General features: G+C 43.6%; 1 protein-coding gene across 1 annotated transcript in view; it reads left to right on the top strand.

The window, feature by feature from the left end:
* USP22 (ubiquitin specific peptidase 22) overlaps positions 1-19,349 on the top strand; it is a 46,035-nt gene that overhangs the window by 13,952 nt on the left and 12,734 nt on the right. Inside the window, exons 2-6 of the mRNA XM_041771440.1 lie at positions 6,195-6,327; positions 13,113-13,226; positions 14,834-14,935; positions 15,572-15,741; positions 16,952-17,099. Of these exons, the coding sequence (XP_041627374.1) occupies positions 6,195-6,327; positions 13,113-13,226; positions 14,834-14,935; positions 15,572-15,741; positions 16,952-17,099 (667 nt within the window). The remainder of the gene's footprint in view (positions 1-6,194; positions 6,328-13,112; positions 13,227-14,833; positions 14,936-15,571; positions 15,742-16,951; positions 17,100-19,349) is intronic.

Genomic DNA, 19,349 nt, shown 5'->3' with positions numbered 1-19,349 from the left:
AGGAGCCAGGTTAGCCCCACTACAAATCCTAACACATAGAGGCACTGTCCTCAATGTGTTAAAAAGCATCAGATCATTTAATCTTTGTAATAGTGGTTTGAGGTAGATATGTGTCCACATTTTAGAAGTCAGGAAACCAAGGCAAAGAGAATCGTGTACCTTGCTCCATATCTCATAGCGAGAGTGATGGAATTGAATCCGCTCCTGTGTCCTGTGACTGATGTTGAGTGGGTCTCCGGATCAGCTACAACTGAAAGCCACATCTTTTTAAAGAATTAACTGGAAGTCAGCAGCTACAGTAAAAAAAGTTACTTTATTTTTTTAATATTTTATTTGTTCATGAGAGGCACACATAGAGAGAGAGAGAGAGAGAGAGGGAGAGAGGGGCAGAGACACAGGCAGAGGGAGAAGCAGGCTCCATGCTGGGGAGCCGGACGCGGGACTCAATCCCGGGTCTCCAGGATCACACCCTTGGCTGAAGGTGGCGCTAAACCACTGAACCACCTGGGCTGCCCATCCTAATTACTTTCACTAGTACTTAACAGTACTACTCACCTGCCTTTGTTTTAACTCAGGAGGCAGATATTATGAACTCCTTGTGTAAGTTAGTATTATTCATTTTAGGATCTAGAACTGTGCTGTTCACTAGCCACATGTGCTATTTGTAATAGGAAATAAACATCCAGTTTCTTGGTGGTTCTAGTCAGTTGTAGGGAATGACTACTGTAATGAACAGTGCAGATATAGAACACTTGCAGCAACATAGAACGTTCTATTGGACAGTGCTGATACAGACAAATAACAATGCAAAAGACAACACCAAAGACAAATTTCTGCTTTTTGTATTGTCTGTAGCCTATTGACTGGCTGCTTGATTAATGTTAGAGAACTGAGTTGAATCCATCAAGGCCTTCAGTGGTGAGTTCTAAACCACCTGTAGTTGAGTATTCTAGGTATTAATGTGCTAGAACATAGTCACCCAGATGAGTATTTAAGTCCTTAATTACATGCTTTCCTTCTGTTCTTTGAGTTTTCCCACTTTGAGTTCTCTTTATTCCATATGAATTGAGGTCATACGCCTTATAAGAAACATTTGTTCTTTAGAATTCCATAGAATTCGAGCAGAAATTGTATACAGACTTTTTTTATTTCCCCAGTCCTCCTTAATCAGATGTGGTTGTTCTTTTAAATTTCAGAGCATTTGGTTTATGTCTCTCACTATAACTGCATATATTATCTGTGTGTTTATTATTTCGTGTTACGGCTTTTTATCCCTCCTATTAAAGCACAATCCTTGATGAATCTTTGATGCTCCTGTCCTTGTGAACAGCGCCCAGTCCTCCAGATGTCCCCTTCGAGCCCTTTCCTGGTCCCTCTGAGGAGTGTCTCCTGTCTACCTTTACATGGCCAGCAAAGGACCTTTGCCTGACTTCGTACTTTTGTATGACGGTGGTTGCAAACAGTATGTCCTTTTTTGTGGCCAGGTTCCTCTATGTTCTCTTGTGAGATTCATCTCTGCTGCTGGATGTACCATGAGTTCCTTTCTATTGCTCTGCTCATTGCATTCAATGTCTATACCACAGTTTATGCTTTTTGCTCCCGATGAGTATTTTTTATTTATTTTCAGGTTTGAGGTATTACAATTATGACATTCTTTTATGTGTCTTTTGGTGTCCTTGATACATGCAGTACTGTCATGTATATGTTTCTATTTCTGTTATATATAAACTTGGGAATTATTGAGTTACAGGATATGTATTGTTGAGTCATTTACCCTTAAAAAATTTTTTTTAAAGATTCTTTTTTTCTAAAGATTTTATTTATTTTTTTCGTGAGAGACACAGAAAGAGAGAAAGAGAGAGACAGAGACACAGGCAGAGGGAGAAGCAGGCTCCATGCAGGGAGCCTGATGTGGGCTCCAGGATCCCAGGACTCCAGGATCACACCCTGGGCAGAAGGCAGGTGCTAAACCGCTGAGCCACCCAGGGATCCCCTGTTTTCCCTTTATTTAAAAGAAATACAAAACCTACAAAAATAGCAAGAATACCAAAATATCATATACACTTATCTATACTCATCAATTTCTTTTAGGTATATTAAGGTTTGGATAAGGTGGTGTTTGTTGGCCAGAGTACTCTGTTCTAAAGGTGACCTTTTCCCCTCTAATTAACAAATGTAGTCTTTGTTACTTTGAAACTGAGTATCCAGTGCCCCAGTGTACATACATACAGACATATGTAGACACAGGCATATGTGTACACATGCATATAAGTAATTTAATGTATTTTTTATTGATGTAAAATTAATATAAAAATTAAAAATGAACAATTCACTATATTTAGGATGTTCTACAGTCATCACCGCACCTCTACCAAGTTTCAGATCATTTCTATCTGCTCCCTATTCTCTCTCTTCAGCCCTTAGTAGCCTCTAATCTCTATTCTGTCTCTGTGGATTTGCCTGTTCTGAATATTTCATATGAATGGAATCACACATTATGTGACCCTCTGTGTCCATCTGCTCTCACTTGGCATTACGTTCTCAAGGTTCATCTATGTTGCAACTGTGTCAGAACTTCATTCTTTTTTATGGCTGAATAATACTCCATTGTGTGGATATACTATATTTTGTGTATCCATTCATCCTTTAATGGGAATTTGGTCTGTTTCTTCTACCTTTTAACTATTGTGAATGACCCAGTATTTTTCTCCTCTGTGGTTTTAGCATCCATTGATGACTTTTTCCTGAATCCATTATGATGATGATGATTAGAAAATGAAGATTTTTTTTTAAATTTTTTTTTTAAATTTTTATTTATGATAGTCACAGAGAGAGAGAGAGAGGCAGAGACACAGGCAGAGGGAGAAGCAGGCTCCATGCACCGGGAGCCCGATGTGGGATTCGATCCCGGGTCTCCAGGATCGCGCCCTGGGCCAAAGGCAGGCGCCAAACCGCTGCGCCACCCAGGGATCCCGAAAATGAAGATTTTTGTATGTGTATTTTTGTCTTTCCAACTACAGGGATTAGATGGAATTCTCCTGTGAAGACTGTTAAAACTGTGTGTGTTTAGTATTAATAATCAGAATGGACTTGGGGATTCTTTTTTATTCAGTATGTAATCTATTCTCGTTATTATTCATTTTTATACTCAGATTGTACCAGAATTCCCTAGTGGGAATTCCTTAAGCTGGATTTGCCTTACCATTCTTTCTAACATGCCTCTCTCAGTGTTGGAGTCAGTGGCTTTTTTAAAAAGATTTATTTATTTGAGAGAGAGAATGCTCTCCTGTATGAGTTGGGAGGGAGGAGCAAAGGGAGAGGAGAGAGAGAATGCCAAAAGCAGGCTCCATGCTCAGCTCTGCCCACCGTGGGGCTTGATCTCACAACCCTGAGATCATGACCTGAGCCGAAATGAAGACTCAGAGGCTCAACTGAGCCACCCAAGCACCCCAAGCGTGGATTTTACTTAAATGAAAAAGATTTAGCTGAATTGTGAATATGTGTGTGCATTTATTTGTAATTAAGGCTTTCTTTTTCCCTGACCTGGTAGTATCAGGACATTATCAGTTTCTGTGTTTTTAGAGGAGCTCTCTACCTCTAAATTGCTATATTTTTTTGTGCAGCTGAGATCATTGAGGATCTTTTTCTTGGGGCAGATTTTTATTTCATGAAATTCTGTAGGACAACAGGTAATGTATTTTTACATTTAAAATTCAGGCAGCCCTGGTGGCTCAGCGGTTTAGCACCGCCTTCAGCCCAGGGCACAATCCTGGAGACCTAGGATCGAGTCCCATGTCAGGCTCCCTGCATGGAGCCTGCCTCTCCCTTTGCCTGTGTCTCTGCCTCTCTCTCTCTCTCTGTCTCTATGAATAAATAAAATCTTTAAAAAAAATAAAGTTCAGGGCTTAATTTTGATCTTTAAAAAAAACTTTTTGTGTATTTTGGGGTTCCTTGGGTGTCTGACTCTTGATTTCAGCTCAGGTTGTGTTCTCAGGGTCATTAGATTGAGCCCCAAGTTAGGCTCCATGCTTAGTGGGGAGTCTGCTTGAAGATTCTTCCCTTCTGCTCGTACCCCCACTCGCATGTGCTCTTTATCTCTAAAGTAAATACATCGTTTTTAAAAATTTTTGTGTGTTTTAAGGGAAAACTTAGTGTTACAGATGTGTAATTATCCAGATGAGCTAATATTTTCAAGGTAATGCTGCTCTTGAATTTTTTGTTATATAAATAGATTTGGATTTACTGCTTTAAGTTCATAGAGAAATTTTTTTTGATCACTATAATGCCTTTTAAATATCCTGAGTGATGAAAATAAAGGACATCTCTGAATCTTTCCCATTCTTTATATCTGTATTTGTAGTGAGTAGTAAATGGATTTTAGCTTGTGATTATAATCTCAGAATCTTATTCTGTTGCTTACAGTATTTTGAGCTACAGGGAAATTTTCCACGATACCTGAAGATATCACTCGCTCACATCAAATATAACTGTATGTGTAATTTAAAATGTTCCCTGTATTCTGAAAGCAATTATGGTTACTTGATTTCTTTATCACTGGAAGAATGGATTATACAACTATACTACTATGGCATTTTATTTTTTAAATTTTTGTTTTGTTTTTATTTTTATTTTCTTTAAGATTTTATTTATTCATGAGAGACAGAGAGAGAGAAGCACAGGCACAGGCAGAAGGAGAATCAGGCTCCATGCCGGGAGCCTGACGAGGGACTCGATCCCGGGTCTCCAGGATCACACCATGGGCTGAAGGCGGTGCTAAACCGCTGAGCCACCCAGGCTGCCCTATTTTTGTTTTAAAGATTGATTTATTTGAGAGAGAGCACACGAGCACATGAGTAGGAGGGCAAGGGGGAGAGAGAGGAACATGTCTGATTTGTCCTGTGATTTGGGATTTTGGCCACATGGCTCCTGTCTTTAAGGAGCATAGGTCCATGTACCATCCCTGTCCAGCCCATCTGCACCAGTTCTGCATCTCCTGGAGGCTGAAGTGGACAGTGTCCCCAGATGGCTTCCCTTAAGGCAGTTACCCTCTAGGTGAAAATGGTGATTCGTGTTTTATGTAAATTAGGTTTGAGACTAGTCCCCAGAGCCTCTCCTCTGTCTGTGCCCTCCATTCTAGGTGAATGCACAGCCTGTCAGCCCTGGTCTTGGCCCTTGATCCTGTGAGTGCAGAGTGAAGCTTAGGTGGGGCTGTCTCCAAGCTGAGGGATTCCTGGGGTTAGGCACATCCTAGGCCACATTCTGTGTCACACACACCTCACTCTCCACAATGGTCATGAGCATGTACACTAACTTTCTGCAGATGTCAGAAGAGCCTAAAACCTTCCCCAGGGGATGATTGTGAGCAGTGAATGAGGCAAATCATCTGAAAGCCTCTGGCACCAGAGTCTAGAGTACATTCGGTGTGTGGTGTGGAATATTTGTGGGGGCAGTCCTTTCTGTTTTAACCTTCCTTCTCCATACCCTGTTTATCTTCTCCTTCATCTCCTTGCTTCCTGCCCACCCATTGCAACAGAAGAAAATCTTATACTGTGATGTCATCTCAGAGGTTGGAAATTCAGTTTGATGATCTGCAGGGAGTTTACAGTTACTACAGCGTAGAAGTCATATTGTGCTAGAAAATATTGGTGTTCTGGGTGGTTTGGGTGTATAAGAATTATCACTGCTCACAATTGCTGAGATTAAAATTTTAGGTTTCTGTGGTCTAATTCTTGGCAACAAACTTTCTTTTTCTTTTTCTTCTGTATCCTTTTGACTCATGTCCCTCTCTGTTGGTTGATGAACTGCTTCTAAGTTTGCTGTGGTCTTGTGACCTGGAATATCGAATATATAGTGAGGTCCACAGTAAGGGTGGCTAGGCTATGAGTTGCTGGTCTGAAATGGGGACAGGAGCCGAGACGGTGGCAGGAAGAGAATGCAGAGACTGATGGTCCCTAAAGCCTCGTGTGGTAAACACCTGAGCAGCTGATGGGTTTTGTGAATTGAGATGGTGGGTTGAACTTTCTTAACATGGAGCTAGTTTGGAGCTAAAGTACCTTTTGGAGCAGTTGAAAAGATTAACGAAGATACCCTGTGATTTCCTTTCCTCCGGTTCCCTTGTCGGTTTTGATCATTTTGCTTGACCACTTTCTCTCTCTGAGAACGTAAGGTTTTTAATTCTCTTCACTCCCTTTCAGGCCAAGTCATGCGTCTGTCACGTTTGTGGTGTTCACCTGAACAGGCTCCACTCCTGCCTGCACTGTGTCTTCTTTGGCTGCTTCACAAAGAAACATATTCATGAGCATGCGAAGTCCAAGCGGCACAACCTGGGTAAGGCGCCCTGGGACATGGCTTTAGGGTGTGGGGCCGCCCTCCCCCAGGGGCCCGTCTGAGGCCCTTGTGAGAGTCCAGGGTCGGAGGACTACACAGGGCACAGAGGGACCATGCACCCAGCTTTTGCCTGGAGGCACTGGGGTTGATGTGAATATTGTGTGCAACTGGAAATGATAATTTAAAGAGGCTCAACTGTTTCAGTGTTCTTTGAAACCGTCTTGTTTTTTAATGCAGTGTCAGAGTCCTCTTTCTCTCTGAAAAGCCTAGTTAGGTTAGATTAGGCAAAACCCCACAAAGAAAGATCTTAGATGAAGTGTTGGGTTATTGAGGTTAGCACAGATGGCAGCCAGCTGGGGGGTTTTTACTTTTTATGGATTTTCACTCCTCTCCATAATACAGTCATGGAAAGGCTAACAGCTCATGACACCGTGGCATTAAGGTGAATTTATATCTCTTATACTTACCAGTTCAGACTGTCACACGTTCTGGAAGTTACATGAAGCAAAGTTTTGTCCCTGGCTTTATTTTCTAATTGTGCTCCTTAGGTGTTTCTCTCTCCTTCATAATGATGTTTTAAGTGATGGTGAGGTTTTTAGGCACTCCTTGAGAAAATCACTTTGAAAAAGTCCAGCCCAAAGAAGCTCTTACTTCATGGGGGCTCTGCAGTTCCAGTTAAAGATCTTTTTTTTTTTTTTTTTTTTTTAAGATTTTATTTATTCATTCATGAGGGACACCGAGAGAGAGGCAGAGACATAGGCAGAGAGAGAAAGAAGCAGGCTCCACACGGGGAACCCAATGTGGGACTTGATCCTGGGACCCCAGGATCACGCCCTGGGCTGAAGGCAAGTGCTCAACAGCTGAGCCACCCAGGTGTCCCCCAGTTAAAGATCTTTTTAGAGCCTTTTTAAATAGTAGGAATGGGGGACAACCTGGTGGCTCAGTCATTGAGCCTCAGGTTGTGGTCCCTGGGTCCTGGTATTGAGTTCCGCATCACGCTTCCTGCATGGAGCCTGCTTCTCCCTCTGCCTATGTCTCTGCCTCTCTCTGTGTGTCTCTCATGAATGAATAAATAAATAAAATCTTAAAAAAACAAATAGTAGGGATGGAATGTACTAAGTCCTCTATGGCGGATTACTGCATTCATAACGGAGAACATACAGCAAGTGCTGTTAAGAAGGCTCCTGGAATGAGGGGTTTTTTGGGGAGAGAGCTCGTGGTGCCAGTAATGCTTTCATGAATTATGTCCCATGGAGGAATGAGGGATCTCTTCTTACATTGACCAATCAGACGAAAAAGACACTGCTCAGGACAGTGTGGATGTGATAAAAGTGTGCAGTATTTACCTAATGTAGACACTTGCATTTACAGTGTAAATGAAGAGTATTCCTGCCCTATCTGAATCTCAGATCAGACCCATTTAGGCCGCTCTGCTGTTACGCCTGGGCTGTGATTCTGTGGGCTAAAGAGTTATGGAACATTGGAAATATATTTGCTTATTGGAACATTGGAAATATATACTTAAAAAGCTATCTGAAGAATTTTATTGTTACCCAGAGTCATCTATAAAAATGACTTTAGAAATGTATTCATTTTATTAACCTGACTGATAAACTCTGCCTCTACTTTTGGTAGAGTGAATGCATTTTAGGTTTGCTCTCAGAAACAAAACCTTGAGATGGGAGAAATATCTAGTCCTTTGCTGTTAGAGTCTGTGAATTTATTGAAGATTGCTCATGTATGTGTTCATCCAGGCTAGGAGTTTTCTGTGTCTGGGAGAGGAGGAGTGGAGGGCGACGGGCACAAGAGAGAGAGAGGCTGAAGTGTAGAAGTGCTAGAGGAGAACATAATCCGGGCAGCCCTGACTCCCACCTGGCGGTTTGGTTCCCAACTAGCCAAGAGCACCTGCCTGTCCTCTGCCCTGTGCATCTCACTGCTGCTCCCACCTGCTTATCTCCAGAGCAACTTCTAGGCTGTCCATATTTTGGTTGTCATTTTATAAGGGTATTTTGCAGGACGTCCAAGGGCAGAGTAATTGAGCAGTGATAGGGGGACTGAGGTGCCTTGATTTCCTTGTGGTCAGGTTCTTCCACCTTCCAGGGATATTCCATAGTATAATAGTGGGACCTGAAGTGGATTAGTAGGGAAACTCTCAGCAGGTGTCTACTTTTTTGTTTGATTAGCGCGAACAGGCCTAAACTGAATCTTGTCTGAATATTGTGGATAATGCATTTAAAAATAGAATATTGATAGCAATAAGGTCATCGTTGAAGGTCATGTGGAAGGACAGGTATGGCCTGTCCAGTATGGCATGGGATAAGTTGGACCTGACAGCAGTCTCCTCAAACATTCTACTTCTTGGTCTGTCCTTTCCTAAAAGTAGTTGCCTTAATCCAATGTGATAAAAACATACGTCAGGAAAAAGGGCTTCCTCTCATTTGGGATGGCCACTCCATTTTGCTGGTATACTTCCACCTGGACTGGTTGGTGTCCTAAACTGGATGTTGGAATTCTAGTTCACTGTGGGGCCTGGTGCAATGAGTAGGGCGACAAACTTGGAGCTGTTTGATTTCATACTTTCTGGCTGCTTACAGGTTTTTTTATGTTGAGTCACAAGGTACTTAGATTTTGCCACTATGAGACACAAAAGTGTGAAAGTAATGCCTTTAGCTTTGTTCCATGTGTCTTTGAAGAGGTATTGTAGCTGCTCCCAAAAGACCACACGCTGGTGGGTGCGGGGAAACCAGCTCACTTAGGAATTGGTAGTGTTTCCCCCTCCATTCTCGAGGTTACCCTGTGACCGAAGGGAAAGGACCTCACGTGGTGCATGTGTGCATGGTACCTGGGTCACCTATAGCTTTGGGAGTTCTCCAGGAGCCAGTGTACCCTCATCTTCACTACAAAAGAATTTTCCAGGGGAACTACCTTGATTGTATGTGTTGCTTTGGGTTTTTAAATTTTATATTGAGGTGAAATTCACATAACGTACAAAGTTTAAAGCGTACGCTTCAGTGGTATTCACTCTCTCACCACACTGTGCAATCAGCATCTTTCCACTTCAGAATTTTTTCATCATCTCAGAAGAATAGCCCACTTCCAGGAATGAGTGTGTGTGTCCCCACCCCCCACCCCCCGACCTCCAGTCCCTCCAACCCCTGGCAATTGCTGATCTGCTCTTTGTCTCCCTGAACTTGCCTGTTCTGAATATTTTGTAAAAGGAATTATACAGAGGATGACCTTTTGTGTCTAGCTTCTTTCTCTCAGCATGTTTTCGGGATTCATCCATGCTATAGCATGTATCAGTAATTCATTGCTGTGTATGTTGAGGTAATATCGCATTGTGTACATCTTCCATATTTTGTTCATCTTTTCATCTATTAATGGACATTTGGGTTGTTCCCACCTTTTGGCTCTTCTGAGTAATGCTGCATAAACAGTCGTGTGAGTTTCTGTGTGGACATAAGTTTCCATTTCATTTAGATACATACCTCAGAATGAAATAGGGTGCTCATATGGTAAGTGTGTGTCGAGTTTTTGTGGGGCCACCAGATTTGCCTATGGTGGCGGCACTATTCTTTGTTCCTGCCAGCAGTTTCTCCACATCCTGGCCAACACTTACTTTCTTTTTTAGTAACTCTGGACATTATGATGAGTGTGAAGTGGTATCTTAGTGTGGCTTTGATATGCATTTTCTCAATGACCAGTGATGTTAAATGTTTTTTTCATGTGCTTCTTGGTCCTTGGTATATCTTCTTTGGAGAAATGTCTATGCAATTCACTTGTTCATGTTTTTAATTGGGTTGGGTTGTCTTTTTGTTGTGCTTTATGAGATATATATATACACACACACAAAACACACATCTCTTGGAGATTTCTGTCTCCTGGGTAGTGAACCCTGACCAGATATATGCTTTGCAGATATTTTCTCCCATTTTGTGGGTTGTCTTTCACTTTCTTAATAATGTCCTTGAAGGCACAAAGTCTAGTTTTGATCAAGCCCAATTTATCAGTTTTTTTCTTTAGTTGTTCATGTTTTAGTTGTTAATGTTTTTGGTGTCAAATTGTGAGTCCACTGCCAAATCCGTGGTCATGAAGACTTAACCCCTAGGTTTTCTTCTGATGGTTTTGTACCCTTAGTGCTTTATTGAGGTTGCTGATCCCTTCTTCATTTTTGTATATGATGTAGAGGTGAGCTTCATCTTTTGTTTGTGGACTTCTGGTCATCCCACCACTGTTTGTTGAGCAGGTGGTACTTCTTCCATTGGATGATCTTGGCACTCCAGTAGACTTCACTAATTTTACATAGTTAGGTGTTGAGTTTGGAAAAGCGCCTTGAAGAAGAGCTTGTCTAGGATGACTTGAACACACATTGAAATATTTATATGCCTTCCCTGGGCTGGTAATTGTGCTGTTGTTGACTGTATGCTTGGCATATATTTTTTTAAGATTTACTTATTTACTTGAGAGAGAGAGAGAGAGGGCGGGGGAGGGGCAGAGGGAGAGAATCTCAAGCAGACTTCCTGCTGAGCACAGAGCTCAATGAGGGGCTTGCTTGGCATATTTTTTATTGACTGCCTTTGCTTTCCTGAAAATTTCTGTCATCCTCGCTGTAGTCTGCTTCTGGCTTTGGTATCCCTGTGCCAGGAACTATCCCATTTAAGGAATATGCAGTGCCAAAGGGCTGCCAAGCTCCATGCAACAGCTTTGTTGGAGACTTTCAAAAAATTTGTAGGAATTTTGTCAGTTTTGGGTTAGGGGCAAGGGTGGGATAGGCATGGGATTTTTTTTTTTTTTTTTTTTTGGAGTTCAGTTTGCCAACATATAGCATAACACCCAGTGCTCATCCCATCAAGTGCCCCTCTCAGTGCCCATCACCCAGTCACCCCTACCCCCTGCCCACCTCCCTTTCCACCACCCCTTTTTCGTTTCCCAGAATTAGGAGTCTCTCATGATCTGTCACCTTCTCTGATATTTCCCACTCATTTTCTCTCCTTCCCCCTTATTCCCTTTCACTATTTTTTATATTCCCCAAATGAATGAGAACATACACTGTTTGTCCTTCTCCGATTGACTTATTTCACTCAGCATAATACCCTCCAGTTCCATCCACGTCGAAGCAAATGGTGGGTATTTGTCGTTTCTAATGGCTGAGTAATATTCCATTGTATACATAAACCACATCTTCTTTATCCACTCATCTTTCAATGGACACCGAGGCTCCTTCCACAGTTTGGCTATTGTGGACATTGCTGCTATAAACATCGGGGTGCAGGTGTCCTGGCGTTTCACTGCATCTGTATCTTTGGGGAAATCCTTAGCAATGCAATTGCTGGGTCATAGGGCAGATCTATTTTTAACTCTTTGAGGAACGTGCACACAGTTTTCCAGAGTGGCTGCACCAGTTCTAGAGGTTCCCCTTTCTCCACAGCCTCTCCAACGTTTGTTGTTTCCTGTTTCCCCATTCTCACTGGTGTGAGGTGGCATCTCATTGTGGTTTTGATTTGTATCTCCCTGATGGCCAGTGATGCGGAGCATTTTCTCATGTGCTTGTTGCCATGTCTGTGTATTCCTCTGTGAGATTTCTGTTCATGTCTTTTGCCCATTTCATGAGTGGATTGTTTGTTTCAGGCATGGGATTCTTAAATTGAGCTTTAATACATCTGTTCTAGAGGACTTTAAAGATCCACCACAATATTACTGATCTGTGTCATGGTGACAGAAGACATGGAATAAAAAGTTGTGATTTATGAAGACATTCCCATGTACTACGTGTACTGTAAAGTTGTAGAATTATCACACAAACCTGTGAGGTGTCAGTGCTGTTACTGTTACCATTATGCCAAAGGGGAAGCTGAGACTCAAAGAAGTGGTGCATGACTAGTAAGTGGCAAAACTAGGAGGCAGACCAGTTCTACATCTGTGCTCTTCGTGCTGCGTTGCTTCTCAGACAGCTTCTGTGGCTTGGTGAATCTAAACCAGAACAAATTCTTTTTAATTGTTCAATTGGGATGCCTTTCTTCCAGGTGCTTACATTAAAGGACTTTATCTTACTTTATAATGAAGTAACTAAGAGCAGGTTTTATAGATGATGCAGACAAGAAAGTGCACAAAACCCACTCACAGGTGGGCAGGAGCCAACTCTATGGGTCAAGAAGTCAAGATTATCTGGTTAGGGAACATTTTACCACTGTCCTTAAAGCAAACAGCAGCTGCATTCCTTTTTGTAATCATAGCAGGAGTTCTAGATATAATAGAACACGGTTATGTGTCAGGTGGCTAAGAGTCCTTATGAACTGATCATACACGATGAAAGTTTTCCCTTTTTTTTTTTTGAATTTTATTTATTTATTTGAGAGAACAGGAGCACATGTTGAGGGGGCGGGGGGGGGGGGGGTGCTGAGCTGAAGGCAGACGCTTAACTGGCTGAGCCTCCCAGGCATCCCTTCCCTTGTTTTAAATACCACTCTTTCAGAAAATAGAGTCCTCGTACTTGAGGATTAAGTCTTTTGTAAAATGTGGACGGGATGGCTCTCATTCTCACTCAGATTCCTCAGACTTGTAAGTCCTGAGCCTCCAAGGAAACTACATGTACTGTACCTGCTTAGGATAAAGGTCTGAAGTGGGAGGGATGAATCCTTTCATAAAAAGGGGTTCTATGATTTGAGAGTAGGGAAACAGTGGAAACAGTAAGATGCGTAAAACACTTAGATGTTTCATTTGTAACCTTAAATGTTGCCTTTACATTTTTAATTAAATTTGCTCTCTCTCCTTCTTTCTCTTTTCAGCCATAGAGCTTATGTATGGAGGCATCTACTGCTTTTTGTGTCAGGACTACATATATGACAAAGATATAGAAATCATTGCCAAAGAGGAACAGCGGAAAGCTTGGAAAATGCAAGGTTTGGTTTTGCCTAGATTTATGTGCCTGATTTGTCTCTTAGTTCTGCATTCCCTCATGTCTGTCCAGGGCAGAGCTGATCAAGAGAAAGATCAGTATCTAGGGAAAAAGTCAGTATAGGGAGATAGGACAGCAGCTGGATTTTTGCAGGGTGGGTCCTGATTTAGTGGGAAGAACCCCCACAGCTGCTTACTTCCTCCTGCAGGCACCAGCTGAGGATCCAGGAAAAGCAGGTGAAGTGACTCGCCAGACAGGTGTGCAGGCTCCTTCTGCAGGGGCCCTGGGGAGGCAGCTGGAAATCCAAGCTTCTCATGGCTGGTGGTCTTTCTGGCGACCAGCCCCTCTCCAGGAACCCACCAAGAGTCACCTCATTAGAATAAAAGATGTTCCTGCTCTCTTATCACTTAGAGAGTATAAGGGTTTTAAGAGCCCTGTGCCAGGAACCAGGGGTGGAGACCAATACATACGTTTTCTGTTTTCTCCTAGTAGCTGTGGTACCAGCATGGGGTTCTCAGTTGCTGTCACTTCCTTGACCTCACACTTTCTTCCTTGGATATGTAGTCAGGGTACACACAAATCTCATACATATGTTTTCCCTATTCATTTCTTTGTTTCTTGTTTCCTTGGTTTTTTTTAGTTTTCATTTCCAGCAGATGCTCATGGGTTACAACGGTAAGAGGTGTAGTTTACCCCGCTTGACTGGTGAGCATCTGTCAACTAGCAGAACCGTCACTGTTTACAAAGAGAACCCAGTATCTCTTTTACACTTTTTGGGCTTAATTGCTCTGCTTTTGAAAAAACACCATTTTTTGAGAATGGAACAATACAAACAGGTGCTCTCTGTGATCAGATTTGTTTGTATGTAACAAATCTTTTCTGGAGAACAACTTCCTATTTTTTTCTCCCTCAATAATTTAGTAACATTGCAACTGAGTCTGAATATATTATTTCTTTGGGAAGAACATTTACCCTACAAGAACTTAGAAATGCATGGCCCAGAATAAATCAGAGCTCTTCTAAAATCATTCTATAGTTCCCATGTGTCAATGAGATATTATGTCTTTTAAAGTTCATTGAATTTTGCAGAAATATTAGGTTGTGGGAAACAAGTAGGTATTGGGACACTTAATTAGCATCTGCGCCATTATCTGTGTTATAAATCTCTTGTGGGGACAGCTGTCCAACATGATGCATTTTCAGACGGTGTTTCAGCCAGTGTTTTCTCCTTGTTGCTTTCACTCTTCTCTGGGAGGGCGCATCACCTCGGGGCCAAGTGCACAGCTTCTCCTTTGTCTACTCAAGGATTATAAGCTTTGCAAAAGAAAAAACAAAAACCATCTTGGCATTAGCATTACAGTAGCATCAATGGGAGGCATTTCCTTCTTTCTCATGGGGAAAACTGCTCATTCACCACACATTTTTCTAAAATTCCTTGTAAGTGTTCTTTTTTAGTCTGTTGCAATATAATATGGTTCTAGAAAGACCTCATGTTGTGGATGCCCATCTTTGAAATACAAGCTGATAAGTGGTCTGTCACCATCACTTTTACTTACAAACACCTGATGAGTATTGAGCTCATGGCACCTGGACTGTCTTCCATGTGTTTAGGTGTTGGGGAGAAGTTTTCAACTTGGGAGCCAACCAAACGAGAGCTTGAACTGCTGAAACACAACCCGAAAAGGCGAAAGATCACCTCCAACTGCACCATAGGTAGGTGGGTGGCAGTGCTGGGCGTGGTGGTCTGTTGTCACTGCCAGCACGGCTGGCTATTCCAGCGTAGATGTGAACAGGAGGATTGCATAGTGTAGTTCTCTCTAACCCCTTGTACATCAGTTGTCTTCACCCCCTTTTCCTCCCACTACTTCTGGAACACCTGTTCTTGGGAGGTGGTGCTGCAGTGAGGTTGAGGGGGGGCCCCACAGTGATGGAAACAGCCCTGACAATCTGTCCTGTAAAAAGACTCACTTATTATGGTCAGGTTGATGCTGTGTACATGACTTTTAGGGAGAGAAATGTGTGTGTGAGAGGGTTTTCTGGGTTTTCTAATACTTCAAGAATACGTTTTAGAAGCTTTTTAATAGGTTTTGTTAGAGCAGCTCCTTTCTGACCTGTTGCTCTATCTGTGGGTCATTCTATCAAAACTTAGTGGCTGAGGTGAGCGGTAGGATGATGGTAAACGTTCCTCAGGAGAGTTACTAGAAAAGGCCTAAAAATTAGAAAAAGACATTTCCTCTTACCTCTTGAAATGAGTGAATAAATGTAGAGGCATAGTAGTGCCATCGGGCCTCAGTGGTCCTTGTGGTGCAGAGCCTGTCAGCCCCACTCTCCTGTCTGCCTCCCGGCCAGGTCTGCGGGGACTGATCAACCTTGGAAACACGTGCTTCATGAACTGCATCGTCCAGGCTCTCACCCACACGCCACTTCTGCGAGATTTCTTCCTCTCCGACAGGCACCGGTGTGAGATGCAGAGCCCCAGCTCATGTCTGGTCTGCGAGATGTCGTCACTTTTTCAGGAGGTGAGCGCTCTTGACCTTGGCAGTGTATGGCTTTTGTAACCACTGGTGTTTTTCCTTTAAAAAAAGAAAAACGAAAAAAGATTGACCTAATGAAGGCAGGTTTCTGACATCTTATATGAATGTTATCTTATAAGATGTTTCTGACATCTTATATTCTGACAGTGAATACTTAATACGTGCATTTATTATGGAACTTTTTTTTTCTAAGATATTATTTATTCATGAGAGACACACAGAGAGAGGCAGAGACATAGGCAGAGCGAGAAGCAGGCTCCCCATGGGGAGCCTGATATGGGACTCGATCCCAGGACCCTGGGATCACGACCTGAGCCAAAGGCAGATGCTCAACCACTGGGCTACACAGGCATCCCAGGAACATTTTTTCCAAAGGGAATCGTTAGGGTCTGTTGGCATCACTTAGAAGCATGGTGCTAACTTGGAGGATGAGAAAGAGCCTTTTCGAAGGGGCCCTGCCAGGGGAAGACATTTGTCCGTAAATGCTATGGTCCTTTTACCCTTCCCTCATGGTCCACCATCTTTTGTTCTCAAGGTGAGTGGCCCTTCTCTTGCCAGGCCTGAGTGTGCTTCAGCAGAACACCTCTGGCTTTGTGGCCATCTCTGGCTTTGTGGCTCTCTACCCTGAGCATGAGGGTCTGTTCTGTTTAGATCCTAGGCTGCTCTCAGGCTGTACCTGTCCCCATGTGGCAGGATAGGGTGCAGGTTCCGGTGTCCTGGGTCTGGATTCTCTTCTGCACCCAAGCACTGGAAAGGGTCTCTGAGCTGAAGTCCCTTGGCTGCTTCGGCAACAGAATGGGGCTGGTATGTGCCCTGTTAGTTGCTGAGAGTGCCCAGGTGTACTTCAGGGGTCCAGCAGAGGAGCCAGCAGATCTGGCCTAAAGTATCTTGCACCCACTCAGCAGCCACCTGCCTTGTTTACGCATTGGGCACTCCTGATTCATCGTTTGGGCCTATTGGTAGAAAACCAACAATGGAAAGGGACAAAACGATAGATTCAGAAAGACCAGTGAGTCCACATAAAAATATATTTTGCGAACAACAACAAAATGGAAATGAGGATATAAAATGGAATCCTTTTCCATTAGAGCAGCTGCAGGAAATTCTTGGCTGCTGTTAAATGTTTGTTGTCACGTGTGATGTGTACTCTTTCTTGACATCTTCCCCCTTTTCCTTCCTCTCCACGTCTGAGCAGTTTTACTCGGGGCACCGCTCCCCCCATATCCCGTACAAGTTGCTGCACCTGGTGTGGACTCACGCGCGGCACCTGGCAGGGTACGAGCAGCAGGATGCACACGAGTTCCTCATCGCAGCCCTGGACGTCCTGCACCGACACTGCAAAGGTGCGCCTGCAGGCCATCCTCATCCTTGTCCTTGTGCCTGGGGCAGGGGTGGGGGCACTGGCGCAGCAGGCACCTCTTCTGGGGAACTTGTCTTTTCATTGTGACTTTCCCCCCACAAGAAGAGAAACATCCTTCATACCCTGAAGAGGTTCTTGATAGTTTTGAAGAGAGGAGGAAATGGTTTGGGGTGTCCCCTCCAACCTTGCTGGGAGTGGACCAGCATGGTGGTTGGTCCTGGAAGAGCCGTAACAGTGAGCAAGACTCTTTGTCCTTGACGGGCCTTTGCCTGGAGTCCTCTGCTGCTGGGGTCCTCTGGGCCTGACTGTGAGGGAGTTCATGTGTGGCTCCTCGGGGTTGTCATAGCCCGTGGTGTGCCGGAAACTTACAAATTGCTCCAGATACAGCAGAACCATCAGAACTGGCCCCTCCCCTTGTGGGGTCTCCAGAAGGACTGATTGGTTTTTTTTTTTGTTTTTGTTTTTGTTTTTGTTTTTTTGTTTTTGATTGTTGTTTTAAGGTAGCTAGAGAGAGAGCTCAGAACTGGACCTGCACACTTGCCAGGGCCACTCCAACCCTCAGTCATGTTCATTCTGGGATCCAGCCAGGGGCTTTTAAAGTCTCTCTTTGGATTTCACTGGATCTTGGTTTCTGTCCCACAGCCTGGCCCCCAGAGGGTGACAGCCTCCTCAGCGGCCTCAGATGTATGTGGGTTTGGATAGTCTGGGGAAAGGGACAGTGGGCAGAGCTCTTCCATTCAGAGCAGGAGTTTAGGACTGAATCACAAGCCACCACGGTTCCTCCTCTTCCCCTCCCCATGGCGGGCTCCCAGTGAGAAGGCCCTACACCAAAGTGTGCTGACACAGGTGTCCTATGAATGGGGGCGGTTCTCAAATTTGACTGTGGGTCAGGGTCCCCTGGAGGGCTTGCTGGTGTTTCTGTTCAGTGGGTGTGGAGCGAAGGCAGGTGTTCATTCCTGATGGGTCCCTGGTGATGCTGAGGCTGCCGGTTCAGGGAGCACACACAAGTGTAGTGGAGGTGTGCGGCGTAACCAAGTTACCTGGGTACCTGTGGCCTCCAGGCTGGTACAGCTGCCTGTCTTCCAGGTCTTACTGAATTGCCTCCTACTGCTGCTCCTCAGCCTCTCCCTAGTCACGGGGCTGCTCTCAACATGTGTTGTCTGACATTACAGCTGAGAGGCAAGCCAAACTCCAAATAAGATGGCTTGTTCTCATCAGCTGTCAGGCTTCTTTCTGGCTTTTTTATGTACTTGAATTTTTTTCTCCTGAAAAACATACACATCCTTTCAGTGTTCACCGGAGGAACCAAATAAACGGTGCTTAATAGCTTAGGTAAGTTTTGGCTTTCTAGTATGGAGTACAGCATATAAACAAAAGAGCTGGTGTGTAAGGCTGTGAAATTATTCCAGCACTTGAGGATAGTCAGGTGACTTCTGTTATCAGCGTTAGTCTAACCTGAAAAATCAGCTGCTTCAAAGGCTTTATTGTGAAAACATTCAGGGGACAGAAGCACAACACAGTGACTGTGATGCACTTGTCTGAGGTATTTCCATCTCACAAATCACGAGAAGCGTAAGGCTTCTCTCGCTGGAAGCAGAGTGTTCAGAATCCTCCCTCAACCCTCCTAGTTCATGGCCACAGCCAGGCCCTCCATGCACTTGGTTGTGTGGTGGTTGGGAGCCTCAGCTATCTTGAGGCCTTTTTTCCTTTGTGTCTTCCTATATGTATTTTTTTATTTCCTAACATTTTGTCTCATGAAATCTTTCTGGGTAGCATTTTCTCCCTAATTGCTCCAGGCAGTTTGCTGTCAAAAGGCTGGGTGGACATCCTTTATTTCTATGTAATAATTTCAGTTTTTAAATAAGTGATATACAGATAGACACAGTCTAATCCTTTTGTCTATTTGAAAGTTCTGTAGTATGTATTTACGGTATATATCAACATGTGTTGCATTCCACCATGTAAGCTTAGTTAGTATCCATATATCTGCACCCAAATATAGAAATAAAACCTGTATTGAACTAGAGAGGATAGGAATGGTACTTCTCTATGTGCTGCTGATGGGAAAGCAGAACTGTTCCTGAAGTTCCAGAGTGCAGGAGCTGATGAGCAAAGCAGACTGAGGTGAGTCCTGCAGGGACACTTTCTGAAGCCAGGGCACAGTGTACGTGTAGAGTAGGAGGAGAGGAGGGGAGAGCAGGGGCTTTGCTGGCAGCATGTGGCACCACGCCAC

The sequence above is a fragment of the Vulpes lagopus genome, chromosome 10 (genome assembly GCF_018345385.1).
Source record: "Vulpes lagopus strain Blue_001 chromosome 10, ASM1834538v1, whole genome shotgun sequence".
Taxonomy (NCBI): Eukaryota; Metazoa; Chordata; class Mammalia; order Carnivora; family Canidae; genus Vulpes; species Vulpes lagopus.
This window is presented reverse-complemented; position numbering and strand designations above follow the sequence as displayed.